Source organism: Felis catus, chromosome E2 (assembly GCF_018350175.1).
Source record: "Felis catus isolate Fca126 chromosome E2, F.catus_Fca126_mat1.0, whole genome shotgun sequence".
Classification (NCBI taxonomy): domain Eukaryota; kingdom Metazoa; phylum Chordata; class Mammalia; order Carnivora; family Felidae; genus Felis; species Felis catus.
This window is the reverse complement of record NC_058382.1, coordinates 52,019,748-52,039,430: the sequence shown is the minus strand read 5'-3', so window position 1 is coordinate 52,039,430 and position 19,683 is coordinate 52,019,748. Positions and strand designations below refer to the sequence as shown.

The 19,683-nt window shown below is 47.7% G+C and overlaps 1 protein-coding gene across 5 annotated transcripts in view; it reads right to left on the bottom strand.

Annotated features, from left to right (window-relative positions):
* Positions 1-19,221, bottom strand: part of WWOX (WW domain containing oxidoreductase) — a 983,070-nt gene extending 963,849 nt beyond the window's left edge. For all 5 annotated transcript variants that reach the window (XM_003998263.6, XM_045045963.1, XM_045045964.1 and 2 more), the window contains exons 1-4: positions 18,978-19,221; positions 12,665-12,729; positions 12,246-12,303; positions 10,167-10,345 (exon numbers count right to left, since the gene is read on the bottom strand). In XM_003998263.6, the coding sequence (XP_003998312.1) occupies positions 10,167-10,345; positions 12,246-12,303; positions 12,665-12,729; positions 18,978-19,084 (409 nt within the window). In that variant the 5' untranslated portion in view covers positions 19,085-19,221. The remainder of the gene's footprint in view (positions 1-10,166; positions 10,346-12,245; positions 12,304-12,664; positions 12,730-18,977) is intronic.
* Positions 19,222-19,683: the final 462 nt, after the last annotated feature.

Below are 19,683 nucleotides of genomic sequence, written 5' to 3'. Positions count from 1 at the left end.
CTGCCTCTCCAGATAGAAACTCGCTACCTATCAAGCTTCCCCTGCCTGTCAGCAGAGCTATTTTCAGCAGTGGTACAATTTCACCACGAGGGAGCCAGGCTCATCAAATGAGATAATGCACAGAAATGCTCTGAAGAGTTGTAACCATCATTAATAGAAGATCTGGGGGGACATCCACAACACGAAAATAACCAAATGTCGCCCATGGTGTCCCCTTGGGACTCAACCACTGCCGTTAAGTGACCAAGTCGGAATCTTCTGGGGGGGGGGGGTCCCTCCTTAAAAGCAGGCATTAAGCGGCAGTGCCCATGATTTGAGTTGTAGCTGGTATAACAGACAAGACGGACACTCAAAAGTTTTTACCGAAGCAAACAGGAGTTAGGCCAACTTCTTCCTCATGATTTTTCTCTTGATTGCAAGATTGAACGTGTGCTTAAAGTAATAGACACTTTCAGATAAATTAGCTTCTCACGGAAAGGGACATTTTGAATATTAAATTATACCACATGAATGAAGCAATCAATTAGCAATCGATACATACCCAATGGTCACGAACATCAGATGAAAAGGCAATTCATAAAAGAATAAACATAAATGGCCAACTGCAGAGCTGATCGATCTAATAATCAGAGATATGCAAATTTAACCGAGACTTTAAAAAAGAAAAGCTAATCTCCAAGGCTGGCAAGGACACAGGGCAAACGCACATTTCAAATTAGCACAGTTTTCCAAGGGCTATGGTTTGATCAAAAACCAGTGGAGAAGGTAAGGTTAGGGAACGAATCCCTTGACTGGACAATTCCACTTCCGGAAAATAAAACTGCAGAGTAGTCCCGGACGGGTACAAACGTTTCACTACAAGACGTTCGTCTCCTTTCAGTGGCATCACCAAAAGCTTTTGAAATCCACCCAAATGTGCCACGGTGGGAGAATGAGAAGAACCATATAAGAAAACACGACACAGTGACTTAAAATGTTGTCAGATATTTAACAGCAGGGAAAGATGGTCAGGTTCCTCGGTTCAACAGAAAAATCACAAAACAAGGGGAGGGAAAAATGCTCAGAATCCCACGTGCTGAATATCAACAACTATTTCCGGCTGGGAAGAACTTGGGGTGATCCTTTGATCCTTTTTCCTTATCTGCATCTTTTTATGTTTACTCATCCACACTTTCTAAGTTTTCCATAAAGGATTTAAACCGATAACAAAGGATTGTAAAGGACTTAAACGTGAAGGCATACAAAGCCACTCTAGCCTGACACCTGGCATATGGACAAGCCTGACTGATGCCAGCTCTCGCCCCCCCGGAAGTCTCCCCCGATCCCCAGTTTACAACACCGAGGAACCAGCACCCGGGCTGGCGCAGAGCGGGCTTTCACAGACTTGTTAAAATAAATGTGTCGGGGCCACCTGGGCGGCTCAGTCGGTTAAGCGTCCGACTTCGGCTCAGGTCATGATCTCGCGGCTTGCGGGCTCCAGCCCCACGTCGGGCTCTGTGCTGACAGCTCAGAGCCTGGAGCCTCTTCAGATTCTGTGCCTTTCTGTCTCTCTGCCCCTCCCCCACTCACACTCTCTCTCTGTCCCTCAAAAATAAATAAACATTAAAATAAATGTGTTGACTTCGGACTGGGTGAGCTGCCTAAGAAGAGCTTGGTCGGGACTGTGCTCCCGTCCTTGGGACACGGAGGCAGCAAGCAGCAAGGAGAGGGCCCGGGGCACGAGGTCAGGAGCTCTCCACTCCAGCCCCCCCAGCCCCATTAACTCAGGGGCTGTGTGACCTGGGGCAAGTCACCTCACCTCTCTGTTTTTGTTCAGACTCGTTTCAAGCCGGCTGTGCGCCCTGGGGTGAGAATTAAATAAGACATGTGTGGAAGCCTTGTGAATTCTAAAGGGCTATGCATAGGAGATGATATGACAGTAATCAATAACTGCTAATCTGGAATAATTAAGTACATTTTACAGGTAAGGGTGAAAACGAAACATATTGCACTACTGTTCACCTCCATTTCCGTGCAACTACACAAGAAACTGCTTTGACTGTGATTTTGTTCCCCTTTGTAGGAGAGAGCGCGCTCACAGGAAAGGCCCCGCTCCGTCTACCTTGCCAGTGTGTCCCCAACCCTAGAGAAATTATAAAGAGCACTGAAATATGAGCTTCCTCGCCCCGCCCCGCCCCGCCCCACGTCACGCACACAAACTCTCTCTCCCGTTCTCTCCTGCTCTTGACCGCATGAGCGCACAGTCTCACGTCTCGCCTCGGGGTCCAGTGAGGAAACCTTGACTTGCTTTCGGAGACAGCACGATGGGAATCGGGCTTCGAGCAAGGCTCCGGAACACCACGCAGCACAGCCTGCTGAACGAGTCACTCACCGATTGGAAACAATTAGATCCCAACTGTGTCACACGGCTACTTAACGTAGGAGGACACTTCCTCTTCACCTCCTTTAGCTGGGCTGATACAGACCGGCCATCCCATGCGAGGTAGTGCCGTCTACGAAGCCCAAGGAAGAGGACACATTTAGGCCAGAAACTCCTGCCTTTGCAATTTCGATCAACTTGCCAAAGGCTTCACTTAAGACAGCTTTGCAAGAAGGCCTACCGGCCACCCCAAACGTTATTCTGGAAAAGGCCGAGGACGTAGGTCTGAAGAGCACAGCGTAGGTGCTGCACCAAGCGCAGGAGAGGACGTGGGCCACGTCAGACTCAACAAGCCAGGACCCAGGGCGTTTCAACGGCCAGCACACCGTTGATCACAATATCTGTAATAATTCCCAGAATAACCATCTAGTTGTGACAATTTTTATTTCATAAAAAAACAGATGCATCTGTGTACGAACGACCGAAATAGCTTTCCTCCAGTGAAAACGTTCTGGGGTGTTACAAGTGTATTCACAATGCTTTCCCGTCTCCATCATCTTTAGGAGAGAAAAAGTAAGCTGCTGAGAAAAAGAATGATACAAATAAAAAGTAATGTAACGTAGCGGACTCGTGCTGTCCCCATTTGAAATTTGAAAATAAGCAGTTTCATGAAGCCAAAAGTGTTTCCTTTCCTGGGCCAAATTTCTGTTTGAGAACCGGAGCATGCAATTAATGGGTTGCCTCAAACTCTAGTTAGGGAGCCAAAATAAAAATCACACTCCTTAAGATCTTGTACACACACGGCCCTGGCTACTTGCTTCACCTTAAGTATTTGGTTTCATATGGCCTCTCTTATTTAAGAAACATATACTGGATCCAAAAGGACATAGTTTCTACTAGTACAAAAACATATCATTAATAAACAGTTTAATTACAAATAAATTATATAATACTGCATAAGGCTGAGGTGGCAGGGGCAAGGAAACTATGTTCTTAGAAAAAATTCTAAGATCACCAAGGCATTCTAAATGAACCTTAAACAGAGGCATTAATATTTAAATATTACAATTTCTACTTAGAAAAAAAAAATCACATTATTGATAGGCCGGCACACTCAAAACCAATAATGTCACAAAAACACATGCCCTTGTGTAATCTGGCAGAACAGGGCTGCTCCTTGAACACAATGGACCTTTTTATTAAATGGACCTCTTCATCCTTGGCATTTTATACAAAAAAACAAAACCCAGAAAAAAAAGGGGGGGAGAAAAGGAAAAAGAAACAAACATGACACCAGGAACAGTCTTCAGTTTGAACTCTTTCACCGAGAAGTACAGGGACTAAAAGATATGTTAGGAAACTAAAAGGCATTATTTAACAAAAATGAAAGCAAGACCAGCTGAGGAGGAAAACTATATTCAGCAGCCACCGACCGCTTTTGTTTCACGGTATCAAAGAGCAACAGAGCCCTCTAGTGGAGGAAAGACAGAACTGTATGAAGACCTTTCTCTTCCAGGCTAATTTATTCCAGAAAATATGCACAACACTTTCTCCAGAACAATCACTATGTCACTGTAGTATGGAAAACCAAAAGATCTAAATACTTAAACTGGGTATTATGTGAAATAATTTCCAAAGTTTCAAACTTTGTAAAACACCTGCAACCTCAAATCAGGGTAGAAATCCTATTTTTTAAATATTTGCTTTAGATTATGATTTTGAACCATTCTGTCATTGAACAATAACTCATACGACCCTCTCTTGTTATAATGGCACTGAAACAAATGATTTAAAATCTAAACCTACATGCAAGTATGAAATTCCACTCTTAGATGACAAAAGTTTGGGATCTACAAAAAAAAATATGTACCAACTTACACACAATTTATATGTTATTATATGTTTATATATACTTAAATATCCTTTGTATATTACCAATTATGAGATGAGGCTCATTAGAATATCTCAATTGGTCTCTTCCTTTAGATATATAGCTTTCTTAAAATTTCCACATACTGTGAGCTAGATCATGTGATCTCCGTGGACATTCAGTGTCTAAGAATATTTCAGCGTAAAATGGTCATTTAATCCATAAGGTACTAATTCTCAATTTTATGTGATATCATTCAGGCACTTTTTTTTAATATTGCCAAAAATCTCAAAATGGTTTTGGAACAAAATAATTTTAAAGCCTTTTTACTTAATATACAGGTATATTTTAGCATAAAAGAAAAGTGGTCACAAAAGTTTTTCATTTAAAATGAGAGTTGAAATTTCTAAAAGGTTATTTAGATCATTTCAGAAATTATCTCTCTCCAAATGAGCACCAGTTTCTTAAAAAGAAGATGAATGCCAAGATCCCACTATTCTGAGTCGTACTGACAGTCGGGAAAGGAAAGGAGGCATTTCAGCCTCCCAAGTGCAAGGACAATGACCCTGTACGAGTACATTCTGACAAAGAAAATGACTCCCAAGTTAGTCTCAGGCCTTGGATTTATGGGAGCTTTGGGAATAACTGGGGGGCAAAAAAAGTAAACGTATGGTTTAGGACAGAAGGCAAAATTTAGTAACACTAGGTGTGGAAAAGAGAGCAAAGAACTGAAGGCATAAAAGAAGTTAGTCCAGTTCCTAAAGGTGAAGTGTAGGTGTAAAATCCTCAGAATACACTTCTGTACGTGAAGAAGATACTTTGCCTGTATTACTGTCCAACTGGTAGAATTTATACTAGATACAAATTCATCATGGAGGTGACCAGAGGGATAAAAGAACACGGCAACTATGCTTTGCACCATAATTTCAACACATGATTTAGGAACGGGACCCCAAGCTTTAAAATACGGGCTCTCAGAAGCCAAAACGAGCAATTTCAATGTCATACTCTAATGTCATTTTGGGATTCCGACATGAAAATCTGATACCTTCATTTTGTTTTAGGAGAACAAATTTAGGGGGGGTTTTCACAGCTTGAGCATACCCATTATCTAAAAATGGATCAATTTCGTTATTTAAATAAATACACATCATCAGAATCCCTGTAATAAAACACAGGGAGGTGATTATATAACATAAATACCAACAGAAAGTGAAGCGTAAGTCCTAAAACACACTTCACTGTATATACCAAGGTGGCCAGCCAGTATTTCTTCAGGGAACAAAAGTTTTATTCCTGGTGATGAGTTCTGCGGCTCACAAATCGAAAGCAGACCAGGCTATCCTAGATCTAAAGTCACGACATCTGATGCAGCCCAATGTTATGAAGGTTCAAGAGGTCAAAGGAACTTTTCAACTCGAATCAACTCCGGAAGGGATTGAAAAATCAAATTTAACTAGTGGCGGTTTAAGGCCGCAAGGAGAAACTTTCAGCATCATTGCCAATGAACATCACACTGCAAGTATCTCGTTTGCTCATAGCTGTGACTAGTTTTTAAGTGGACATTTGACAAAATCTGGTCTCACTCCTTAAACATGATCGTGCTGCCTGCCCGTGGCAGCAGAGTGCGTGAGTCCCAACAAAAGCCCCTGCTGACGGGAGACCGTCAACAGGGAGGGCGCTGTCCCACACTGGGCGCTCAGCGAACCCCTCACTGGAAGAACCCTGCCTCTGACGGGCACGTGTCAGCCCGCAGATCCAAGAAGGTGGCACTTCGGACGGAACCGTTTACACGCAGAGCCGAATCAGGGCGACTGACAGGTTGAGTCTAGAAAAGCAGCGATGGGGTCCTCCAGGGTGGGAAATCCTAGCCTAACACATCCCCTCTCCCGAGATTCCGGGTGAGGTGTGTATGTAACGATCACCGTTAAATGGCGGCAGCCATGTCCACTCAGCTTTACCAAATCGAAGCCAGCAAACAAGTCACTAGATCCAGAGAGTCGCCACTCAGCCGACCCTCCCTGCTCAGCGCCACGCCGAGCACAAACGGAAAGCAGCTCCTCCCCCGTGTCTACTGCTTAGCGGTCGCGACTGTGGGGTTCCAGGCCTCTTGGTTTGCTAGAAGAAGCTCTGGGTGAAGAGATGGCTTCCCCCGGGGCACTGAGAGGCTGATCTCCACAGAGAGGGGTCCAAGCTACAGCTCTCAATCTACAAAGGTCTTCAGGTTCAGAATGCTGGTTGGACAAAGGTCAAGGAGAGAAGAGCGTTAGTTTCCGAGGAGACAGCTTCCGAATGCTGCGAACGCTCGCAGCTCCCTAAAAAGGGGGGACAGAGCTGAAGCCGGGGGTGCAAGCCACGGGCGGGATGTCCCCAGCAGTTACACACAGTGAGCGGGCATCAATTTATCTAAATTTTATCTAAACTGTGGCTAATTTAGAGAATGTTGGGGTGACATCACGTCAAAGGGATTACATTACCATCATTTAATGCAGGTGGCGAACTCTCTCTGTAAAGGACCAGAGAGCAAATATTTCAGGCTTTGCAAAGCCATATGGTCTCTACCGTGATTACTCGGTTTTGCTGATAACACGAAAACAGCCACAGACCAAATGGAAACAAACGGGAGTGGCCGTGTTCCAATAAAACTCAACTTACAAAATCAGACACCAACGAGACTTAGCCCACCAGCCAGGGTCTGCCAACCCCGAGTCTAGAGAGCTGAACTGCCTCAGCAGCAATGCCTGGTTACAGACGTGAAGTGTGAAAACAAAGATTTCAAGAACGCATAACGCTTTGTGCCGACATCTCTTCAGAATCCTCCTATCTCCCAGAATCATTCTGATCTTCTTGAGCTGAATTAAGCGGGAATCCCTCCAACTGCCTTACTTAGTACTACAAACTATTGAAAATTCGAAAAACTCTAAAGATAGCTCTGTATCACTCACAGCCAGAGGAGGAAGACAATCACACAAAATCTGCTAAGAGGCCGCTTCAAGGTGGGCAGGCTCCCAGTGCCTCACTGAAGTTCATCAAGGAGAGGTGCCCCCTCTTACCTCCCGACCATCCCCGCCCATCAGAGAGAGCGAGCCTCACCGAGAGCAAATTCCAACAAGGCAATGCCTTGTGGAGAATTTTTAAAATATAAAAAATAAACAGTCACTGGAAATACCAGGTTTGTAAATCAGCATTTACAAAGCAAAGTGGGTTACCTATGTTTTTAGTCAAGGAGTCACCGCTCCCAAAATAAACACTATTCTGCTTCGTTCCAGCCCACACTACTCCAAAGAGAACAGACATCCACAAGGGTAAAGGCTGGACAGTTAACACACAGTAAGGCAGGCTCCAAATTTCGGCAAGAGGAAAGTGAACACCAACACCATTAAAGCTCTGATGGAAGATGGTTCTGGAATGCCCACAACTCTTGGAAATGAAGATGCTCAATTCACCCCGCATTCAGTTATTTCATTTGAAAAGTGGTGATAGCAATTTATAAATTGACATGTTTCACAGTTCAGGAGAAGGAAGGACTTTATCTAGAAGCCACAGCCTACTTGGGCAAGGACGCTTTCTAAGGCAGCCACGCGGGATACAAAAGCGAACTTAGGGATGATGAAAAGCCACGAGCCTCTCTTCAGCCTCTTTTCTTTAAGCCTGAAACCACTGCTGCCGAGGGAAGGTTATTTGCAAGGATTTGATTGCTCGGAATTTTCAGTGCGATATTATTTCAAAAACTAAGCATAAAAACCTTTAGCACCACCTGGACCTAAGCTTCCCAAGAGTGGAGAAGAGAGGGGCTGAGGTGTCGGCACTAAAGGCAATTTCCGAGGGGAGGCTGGAGCTAGAGAAGAAGCCGGGGGGCGGAGGGTGTTTGAAGAGGAAGGGCTGGTCGCCCCAAGGCCCTCCCAGCACTCCTTCCACTCTGAGCTGTAGGATCCGCCACCACTGCTAACTGGACCACAGGCACCTGCCTGCAGTGTCCACCAAGTGGATTATGGACATCAGAGAGGAAGAGTCTTCAAGAGGTTCAAGGTCCATTCTAACGAACACCACATTCACTCTCACTGCTGCAGAATCCCCTCCTTTACGATGGTTACAGATCCATCGAAACACAGCTCTTGGTGTACTGTGAACCAACTCAACTAGTCCTGGATCACAATCTTTGATGCTTTCGATGCCGCAAATCTTTGGTGGAGCATTAGCCATACCCAACGGTCTGCTATCTGACGTCAGACAGAACAAAGTTTGAACTCTCGCACAGAAAATAGCCAGTAGTCACGTACCTTACTGATTAAAGGAAAAAACTGTCTAGCCAGAAGAGTAAAGGAATGAGATATTTTAGTTTCCTGGTTAACTGAGTGTTAAATAAAAAAAAAGAGGTTTTACTTAATTCCTTAAGCACTGATTTTTTTCTTAATTACTCCACACCGTGTTGGTCCACACCTTCCCATAAGAACAGTCAAGGCAATCAACACAACATATTGCTTCTTGGGTGACTGAGGATCCAGCCATTATTTTTAGCACAGCATCATCATCAGTTTCCACATCAATGATGATTATATAGAATTCACCCCAATACAGAAGTTCAGAAGATATTCTGAGCCTACGATGAGGCCTGAGAGTTGATTTTAAATAAATTCCCTTTCTGGGGCGCCTGGATGGCTCAGTCGGTTGGGCGTCCGACTTCGGCTCAGGTCATGATCTCACGGTCTGTGAGTTCGAGCCCCACGTCGGGCTCTGTGGTGACAGCTTGGAGCCTGGAGCCCATTTCAGATTCTGTGTCTCCCTCTCTCTCTGCCCCTCCCCTGTTCATGCTCTGTCTCTCTCTGTCTCAAAAATAAATAAACATTAAAAAAAAAAATTAAATAAATAAATAAATTCCCTTTCAATTTTTAAAAATTCCATTTGCCTCTTTGCCTTCATAGACAAGCGTAGTCAAGACTTCGGCTCTGGGACTATCGCCTGCTCGGCTATACAGAACGTATCTTCACCTCCCGCGCTCCCCCTGATGCTGCCGGGGGGTGTCTGCGGAGGTTCAGGAGGGAGTAACTGAAAATCAAGAAGGACAGAGCAAGGAGACAATGGAGGAGGTGCACAAAGGGTGAGAAGACAAAGCTTAAGAAAGAGGTGGCCAACGAGGCGGGGGTGGGGGGACCGCGAGGGGCCAAAGGGCAGAGAGAACTTGCCAGAAGACACCCAGAGGTAATTCCATGTTTTATCTGCGTCCATCACCCTGAGAATGCAAATCCTTACTCAGAGCGGTTTCGTTCTTACAGGTACGTGCACTGATGTTAGTGGATCAAAACAAAGTAAGGATAAAATCACATGGAAAGTTCCTGTACAAGCCTCTGCTCTGCCACGGTTCCTTCCGGCAGCCCCTGATCCTAAGGAAGGAACCCTCTGGAGCCATCTACCTATGACGTCACTGCAGTTGAGAGGGTGAATCCAGAGGTTAAGACAAGGACTAATTCCCCATCTTCACAGAGGAACGAGATCCTGTTCCCAAAGGAACTAAGTGACCAGCTGAACCCTGCAGCAACCTTTCTCCCCCTATTTCATTACCAGTCAATTCTGGTTTCAAAAACCCAGGTAGCTGAAATGTGTCCTCACACCACATAGACCAGGTCGGGAGCCCTCGCACGGAACGGGCTGTCTCCAGTCCTTCAAAACCAAAATGGCCACCACCTTGTGCTGAGTGTCCAGCCCTCAGAGAATTCACGGCCGACCCCCCCCCCCGCCCCGCCCCCGGCAGCCCCCAGCAGCCCCCAGCAGCCTTGCATGAGAACAGTGCAGTTTAAAAAGAGGCCAGCGTCTTCACAGAACAATAGCAGGAAAGGCTATCAACACATTTTTAAATTAGATAACCACTACGAAAGATTTCATTACGGTTAAAATTTAAGGGACAAAAAATAACAACAACGACCGTAAGGTATGGCCTACCTATGCCTGAATTGGCTCCGGTGACCACAACCACTTGGCCAGTGAAATCCCGGCCCTGGAGTATCTCCATGGCGGTGGTGCTGCTGTCGTATCTCTGTCTGCTGGTCGGCTTTGTAGGATTATCGTCCACAGTGAACGCCAGTCTTGGGTCCAAATAGGTGGTTCTTTTATTTATATGGCTGCAAAGGAGAAAGCAGTGAACCCAGGCATTTATAAACATGAGATAATCTTAGAGTTTGGACTAGGCAAACCCCATTTTTCATGTACTAAAAAGGCTTATTCTTAACCCTGGAAAGAACTGGCATCCATTTAAGTCTGTCTTCTGGCCTCCAGAAGGATTACATTCCTGCCTGGAAAGATAATCATCAAATCCTTTTCTTCAGAACCGCCTGTAAAATACGCTGCAGCATACAGAAAGCACTGTCTTGCATCCTAAGATCTCAAAAAAGGAGGCAGCTTTGGGATTTTTTTCTTTTTTTAATTCATGTAAATGTGGCTGTAAGATCTGTCAGCCACTCTTTTCCATAGATTTCAGGGAAATCTCTGAACCCTGTGCAAGGGCAGAGAGGGAGAAATCTCAAAATGATATTTAAAAAAAAAAAAAAAAGTGTGAACATTCTGAAGTTGCAATGATTTTCATTGTAAGACCATATTCATACCTCCTTCAAGCACTATAGTTGTGATCTGGCTTTGAGCTAAGTCTTATAGACACAAAATTAAAATACATTGGTACACACGGATTACTAGGTTACTCCTATGTAACAGATTTATTGCTTTACATTTTAAATGTACTCTCTCCGATCGGAGACAAAAGACCTCAAAATATCTTAAAAACCATTAAGAACTAACTCTTCTGAATAGATGAGATTTTGTGACTTAAAGTTTACTTGTACTATATGTGTGCGCTTAAAACGATATAGTTTAAAAATCTATGGGGCGCCTGGATGGCTCAGTCAGTTACGCGTCTGACATTGGCTCAGGTCATGATCTCATAGTTCGTGAGTTCGAGCCCCACAATGGGCTCTGTGCTGACAGCTCAGAGCCTGGAGCCTGCTTTGGATTCTGTCTCCCTCTCTCTCTGCCTCTCCTTCTCTCTCTCAAAAATAAATAAACATTAAAAAAACATGTTTTTTAATCTATACTTATCACCCTATAAGTAGAGAGAGCCAAGAAGAAGCCAACTTTCATTTTACTTATAACCAGAGCTGCCGCAGAGGCATTTGGACGGGCACAGTGTGAGAGGCCACAACGTGCTGTGCGGCCACCAGCCGGGGCCACATGTATACACCTCTCCCGGCTCCTCCCAGACTTCCCTTTGGGAGGCTGAGAGAAGCCAGGGTGAAAGCATGTGCACCATGGGAAGGGACCTGGGCTTTCCGCCCCATGCCCAACCCCAGCACAGGTTGTGGACATCATACCAGCACATCACGGTAACAGGCTCAGAGGAAAGGGGCCAAGGAACTACCCAGGAATTCAACAACATCAATGCTCAGTAGATAATATAAGTCACAGTATCTCTGTAAAAAATAATAATAATAAGACTCCATGGCCATTAAGCACCACTGTCTTGAAAAATATACATATGAGAAAATGCTCACAAGGTATTACATGGGAATAAAACAGGTTACTGAATAATTCACACAGTACACTCCCTACTTTTTTCTAGTTTAAGGAAAGCATGTGTATAGAAACCAGACTTGGAGAATCAATCAAAAAATTGTTAAAAGTAGTTATTCCTACTGATAAGATTAGTTATATGTACTACATGTTTTTCTATATTCAAGGTATATTACTTTCGCAACTAAAAATTCCCACCGTGAAGCAAAACACGGGGCGCCTGGGTGGCTCGGTCGGCTGCACAGCTGCCTCTTGATCTCGGCTCAGGCCAGGATCTCACAGTAAGATCAAGCCCCACGAGCCCCACGTCAGGCTCGGGGCATCAGCGCGCATCCTGCTTGGCATTCCCTCTCCCTCTCTCTCTGACACACGCACACGCGTGTGTGCACGCTCTCTAAATAAACAAGTATGCTTTAAAAGAAAAGAAAAATGACTGAGAATAGTTTCCATACAGCCACTTACTCGACAAAAAAAACTTGTCCGTTCTCATCGGTCTCTTGCTCCCATCCATACGGCAAGTCTGAAACACAGGAAGGCTGGCAGGTCTGTGCGCGGCAGGGGTGGGGTGAACGGACACGCGGGCCGGGGTCTGGAGACGCCACGCCCTCCCACCCCCACCCCGAAGCCTGGCCCACCGACGAGCAGCCACGCTGGGCCACACTCAGGCCGCGTGGCCGTTCCAGAAAGCCCAAGAGAGATCACCCTCGCCAGCCCACCCCACTCTCATCGCCTCCTCCACCCCGTCCCGCGAGCTCCTCCGAGCAAGGAAAGAACCTTCGAGGAATGAGAGCGGCCTGTCACCCCTCTGACCGTGACAGTTTTCCTAGGTCATTTACGCTTTGGATACAAGGTTCTTCGCTCTATGAGAACAACATACGGACCTCCCGCTATTCGTTTTCTTTTTCCAGTTTTCGGGTGTTCCCACTGGGTCTTCTCTTCAGTGTGACTGTGAAGAAAAAAAAAGTTAAAAATCCACCAAAAACAGTAAGTAAAGGGTTACACTTCTAAAACTTAATAAGCTGCATTAACTTTTTTTTTCCCCTCCCAAACAATACTGTCTCTCAAGAGTAGTAAAGCCAGAGTTCAGAAAAGAAATACTCAGAGCATAAATGTTACTGTTTGCACCAGATCCAATTCCCTGGGTGGGGAAGAGCAGCAGCCGGAGGAAACCTCCGGAAAGAACGGCGCCGTGAGCTGCTCCAGAGGAGGAGGGGAAGGGCACTGGGAGCAGGTGTGGGTCAAGCCCAGGAAGCTCACTCAGTGAAGCCCTCAGAGCGTCACAAGGGGTCTGCATTTGTTTTTGTTTTATTCCGGGATAGGTGGCCAGACTTCAGCCTAGCATATAATGCCGATATTTAGAGATCATTAGATAGAATATGAATCTTAAGTATTTATTCTTTCCACAGATGCAACTTCAAAGTGTTTTGACCACTGACTCCTAATTGCTCCCAAGAGGTATTTAAGAATGTGGCAGGATTGGGGCGCCTGGGTGGCGCAGTTGGTTAAGCGTCCGACTTCAGCCAGGTCACGATCTCGCGGTCCGGGAGTTCGAGCCCCGTGTCGGGCTCTGGGCTGATGGCTCGGAGCCTGGAGCCTGTTTCTGATTCTGTGTCTCCCTCTCTCTCTCTGTCCCTCCCCCGTTCATGCTGTCTCTCTCTGTCGCAAAAATAAATAAACGTTGAAAAAAAAAATGTTAAAAAAAGAATGTGGCAGGATAGCCCCAAAGGTCAACTAACTGCCCACCCAGCCAAGTTACTCAACTTCAGAACCTCGATTTCCCTACCTGCAAAATGGAAAGAACCCTAGAACTGATCTCAAGGAAATGCTATGAGGAAAGGTACATAAAGGGTTGAACACAGTACCTGCGTGTAAAAAGCCTCAAAAGTGCTACCTATTATTTTAAACAAATCAGATATACAAACTAGTCTCATTTTTGTGGTAAATTTGGCATTTTATCTAACAGCATACAAAGTTATAATTAAAATCGTGAGCCAACAACAGACTAGAGACACCTGTTAACGGGTGATGAAGTGTCGGGAGAAACAGAAAATTACTGCATCAGAGAAACAGCTGGATGTTGTGAGAGGCATTCAAAGGAGAGGCTGGATTCCCTAAAAGTTCACATACTCATGCCAAAGTAGAAAATAATGATTAATCACTGACATCTAGATGATAAAATCTCAATATTCCTTCCCCACCAATTGCTTTCAACAGAACAGACAGACAGAGCAGGAATCCACTGGAAGATGTGACACCCAGCAAGCAGGGTTTTGTGGGAAATGCCGGCTTCTGGTCTGTTTTTGCAAACGCTCAGTGGCAGGTGCAGGGTCACGGGGGACACTGGACTCGGGGCCAAAGACTCGGGTGCCTGCAGTCAGCCAGTCTCCCTGCCCCACAGTCACCTCACAAAGCCACTGGAAAGGCAAGGGACGCTCTACCTGTGACAGCGACTGAACAGTGAAGTCACTGTACAAATGCAGGGTTATCAGCAGCAATGACCCACTTCTGCTTGTACCTCGGCCACCACAAACTCCTGCTTGCAGAAAGGGAGACTCTGAATCCCCGGTAAGGACGAGCCCCTCCCCGCTGACACAGCCCCTGCGTCTCCTCGCACAGTGGAGGGAGCGGCCAGCAGACAAAACGGACACCTCCAAGGACACACGCTGCTCCCGCTCTTTGCCCTGCCCTACCCCCTGCTTCTCAAGAAAGTTTCCGGGGACGCCTGGGTGGCTCAGCCAGTTGGGACGTCCGACTGCAGCTCAGGTCATGATCTCGAGGTTCATGAGTTCGAGCCCCACGTTCAGCTCCGTGCTGACAGCTCAGAGCCTGGAACCTTCTCTAGATTGTGTGTTTCCCTCTCTCTCTGCCCCTCCCCAACTCATATCCTCTCTCTCTCTCTCTCTCTCTCTCTCTCTCTCTCTCTCTCTCTCTCTCCCAAAAATAAATAAAACATTAAAAAAATTAAACAATAAAAGTTTACAGATGTGATCATTTTCCTCTGCCTGGTGTTACGAGTAGTTTCCATGCCACAGGCAGGCATCAAATGAGCTTTGAGCCGAGCTGCTCAAAGACCTGCCCTCGAGAATCCACAAAGTGCCCCTGTGAGAGGAACGCGGACCCTCTCGGGCAGGCGTGCGTCCCCCTGAACCCTCACACACCCAGCCCTGCCCCTGCCCTCGTAGCCGCCCCGATGTAAACAGGGGGAGTGAATAAACGCTTTCCAAAGGAGCTGGAAAATCCTCTCAGAACGTGTTTTTTCTATCCTGAAAGGTTAAAAAAAAAAAAAAGAAAAAGAAAACAAAACAAGATAACCACTCTCACCCCCGTGTTTTTGACTTTGACAAAAAACGCCCAACCCAGCGTTTCCTGACATTTCAGCCAGATCGCTCTCTGCTGGGACCGTCCTGTGCTCTGCAGGATGATTAGCTGTATCCCCGGTCTCCACCTACCAGATGCCAACATCCCATCGTTGTGGGATCAGAAAGCATCTCCAGATATCACCAACTGTCCCCTGAAGGACACAGCGTCCCTGGGGGAGAACCCCGGGCCTCATAGAAAAGAGCATAATTTGGTAGTAAGAATCTCAGAGCCCGAGGCTCATGATTTCTGGCTCTCCCACTCACCAGCCGTGTGCTCTTGTGGAGGTGTTTAACCGCCCTGTGCCTCAGTTTCCCCATTTGTAAAATGGGGACAGTAACACCAACTGCTTGGGGTTAGAGAAGGCTGAATGAGTTAATGTGTGTGAAGAACTAAGAGCTGTGCCTTTCACACAGAAGTATTAATTTGAATAAATACTTACATGCAAAACTTAATTAAAAAGTGTTCTTAATTGTAACCTAAAATGACTTTTTAATGAACAGAAAAGCACGACACACGTCCCCAAAGTGTTATCTTCTTCTCCTTTAAACAGAAACCCTCTTCTGTGTTTTCTTTTTCAATAAGCTTTTTTGTCACTTAAAGAGATAATTAACAGTGATCTTAATTTAAACCAAAAGGATCAAAATTAAATTCATACCACATTACATGGATATCATCTCAAGAATGCTATTCTAGAATTTTTTTTTTTTTTTAAGTATAGTTAACTTGGAGGCTGAGAGCTGACTGTGAGGAGGGCTTCCGAAGAAAAGGGGGCTGGGGGTGGAGAGCCCAGAGGCACAGGTGCCTGCAGCGACAGCCAGGCACTGAGACCTCGTCCTTCCATGCCCACCTCCCAGCTTGGGCATAGAGGCTGCTCTGGACCATGTGAGGGATGGGAGAAAGGCCCACCAGCTCTCTCTGGTGCCAGGTCTGCCCTCAGGGGCAGGGTCATCCTCTCCCTGAAAGCCCAGCCTGGTGGGCCTGGAGCCATGTGACATGTGTGCTTCTGACTGCACCATGGGAAAGCACGAGGCGCCCACAGAAGCCACACGATGGGAGAGGGGCAAAGCTATGAGTCCGCGAGGGGGTCTCATTAGGATCCCAGAGTCTCACTGGGAGCTACAGCCTCTGTCCTTGGAGGTGGCCTTGCTGCCATTGAGAGGAAGACCACATGAAAACAGTAAGGACGCAAAGGGCAGTCTTCTTTTAGCCCATTAGCAGTTTCCCAAACCCCAAGAGAGAACAAGTAACCCTTTCAGAGTTAGAAGAAAAGCACCAGGATGCTTGCAGGTCAAGAGAGATCAAGGGGAATCCAGGATTAGGATTGGTCAGAGGCATGCTTCTGCCTGGAGAGCTAAAGAACAGAGAGCAGGGGAAACTGGAGAGAGGGACCCCCAGTTAGGACCCAGCCAAGCCCTGTCCCTACATTCAGTGTAAACAATGGGACCAGACAGGCCAGTTTGAGACCCAAAACACCGGGGAGGGCTGGGAGACTGCCTTTTTGGAGACCGTACGTGCACCACTGAAAGCCCTGGCTGTGGGCCCCCAGAAGCTCTCAGAGGAGCTGGCTGGGATATGCAGACCTTATTTAGTGAAAGCAGCACCCAGACACTGGATGCCATGGAGGACGGAAGCAGATGAGAAGGGCCAGCCAACATAAGGGGAAAGGCAGGGTGACCCCAGGCTCCAGGCAAACTTGACAGGAAGCCAGGGGGCCTAGGGTAGGTGGCCAGAACGAAGGCAGGCCCCCCACAAAGCAGCAGGCAGAGAAGGGCTCTGACAGCCAGGGCCCCGGTGATGGGCACCTTTGCATTCCAAAGCCCAGTATGCCCCCGCTCAGCGAGGCCGGAGGAAACCTTCACTGCATGAATTACTTCCCCCACTACACAGGGACTTACTTTGTCTCCCGGGTGCTAAGCACAGGAGATACAGAGGGTAACAAGAAAAGGTCCCCCCCCCCCCCATGAAACTTACAATCTGGGGAGAAGACAGCACAAACGGGGACAGTATGGCTAAAATGACTACAGGCAAGGCCAGGGACCATGACTCAGATAACAAGGTGCTGGGAGGAGGGTGCAGGGGTCAGGGACAAGGGGAAACCAGTAGCAGTTACGCTCAGCATTGGGGGGATGACAAAACCCTTCGTGCAGCAATCCAGGCAGAGGGAACGGCAAGTGGGCGCTCAGAAGCTGCCTGGAGCCTGGCTACAGCCTAACGGCCCCCTGTTGCTAGACTCATCCTTTCCATTCTCCAGACCCCGAGACCACCTTCCAAAAGATGAAAGACATAAACCCCCTGGCACCCCCTGGATCCAAGCCTTCGGGGGATCCCCGGGTCCTGCCGATGGAGCCCCAGCTCCCCGACAAAACGCGGACTTTCTCTGCCGCCTCAATCTTCCCACGCCTCCAGCAGCACTCAGGCCACACGGAGGCCTCCGCTCAGTTTCCTCCACCTGGGCCGGTCCCGAACACGCCCAGGAGTTGGGAGGCCAACTCTCGGGCTCACCTGCGGTGTCCCCCACCTCCCCACACATGCCTCCTGCCAGCAGGCTGCCGCTCACTATACAAAGACTGCACGGGAACCGCCCACGCGTCACTCTGCCATGTAACAACGGGTGACAACTGGGCCTTATTTATCTCAGTATAACCAGCGCCCAGCAAAAAGCCTGGCATGTGATAAAACCCCAATGTGTCATGAATAAATCAACTCTCCAAGGTCTTCCTTTTTTTTTTTTTTTTTTCTTTTCTGGTTTTCTTTCTACCAAGCAACCAAAGACAGCAGTGGCTCACAACCTGGGGTAGATAAGATTCGCCTAGTCGGATTTGACAACATACCAATGGAGGCAGGGAGAGCCCAAACCAGTTAAATGAGAAGCGCTGGAGGAGGAACTAAAGAAAAGATATTTTCTACATTTTCCAGATGTTGAAAATCAGATTTACATCCACGTTTCTCAAAGCCAATTGATAACCTGCCTTACGTGGAAAGCCTAGAAAACACAGATTCCGAACCACGGTGGGTGTCTGCGGCACGAGGGTCTCTGAAATCTGTATTTGGGGCCATTGGCAGGTGATTCTAATATCAGGCTTCAGTGCTGTCACGGCTGCAGGGTAGTTGGGGGTAAGTGAAATCATTGAGCATGGAGTACTTATGAGATCTGTGCTAAGTGCTTTATGTACGCGGCCTGAATTAAAACCCTGTCAACCCATTTTACAGATGAAAAAGACTGAGAGTTCTTTCAATGGCCCAAAGTCACACGCTTAATAACGGCAGAAAGGGCCTGCTACTAGTGTTTCCAAAACTTTGCTGGGAAACTGCTGGAGCTCTATTATATATGCATACAGATGTATATGTGTGTATATAGATATATGTACATACACACACACATACATAACTATATTAGATTTATTTAAAATACATACTTCCAGCTCCCTCCCTGCCCAGACCCCCGAGGCATCGGTTTTTTGTGTGTTGTTTTTTTTTTCCTGATTTTTTTTTTTTTCGAGGGAATAAGGCCTGTTAGCCACCAGGGCACCGTGCAGCGCCGCTTCGTGAGCAGCAGAGGGCGCGCCTGAGCGCTGCCAGGTGACCCCACTGGACCCAGGGCCCAGAAAGGCTGCCGACCCCTCCTCAGGACCTCGGGGGCCTCCCCGAGGAAGCTCTTTAAGTATCACCGCCGCTCCGCGCGGCCTCGCCAGGCTGCAGCGCCGGCCCGCGCCGGCCCCGCGCAGGTGGCGTTCGGGGCAGCGCAGGGTCCGGGGCACGTGAGGCCGGCAGGGTTCCAGGTGCGGCCCCTTCCAGGTGTGTCCCAGGCCCGGCGGCCCCCCTGCGGCCCCTTACTTGGCATAGTAAACCCAGCCGTCCTTGGTGGTTCTCTGCTCCCAGCCCGGGGGCAGCTCGTCCTCGCTGTCCGTGTCGTCCAGGCCCGCGTACCGCAGGGCTGCCATGGCGGTAGGGGAGGCGGTCGGTCACCCCCTCGCTCCGTCACCCGCTGCCGGGTCTCCGCGCCCAGGAACTCACTCCCGCTACAACCGAGCGCCGCGCGCGGCGAGACCCAAACGCTCGCGCCTGCGCAGTGCGCCGCCCATTGCCGCTCTGCAGACTCGGTAACTGAAATCCAGTCTCCGAAGTTTCGGAGCTGCCGGGATGAAAGGGGCGTGGTCCAGGAAGAGCCCTGGTTGACAGCATCGGAGAGGGCGCACTGCCGCTCGGCTGGAAGTAAAAGCCGGTGAACGCTCTGTGACTCAGGAGATGGAGCGGAGCTTCGTCCACCTCCCGGGCCGCAGGGAAGGGGCGTGGGCATCCAGTCACGGTCCAGAACTCCGCCCGTTGCTGAGCGACCTGCAATGACTTCCGCGTTGTTCTGGCCAATCCTGCAGGAGCTCCAGCAAATGAGCATCCTGGGAAATGTAGGCCAGGCCCAGCAGGACTAGCCGGCGGAGCAGAAAGGAGGGATGCGGCTGCTGGTTTTCTGGCCTCTGGCCTCTCCTTCTTCTAGAACGTTATAAAGAGTGGACGTTCCTGCTTAGAAACCTTCCAGAGCTTA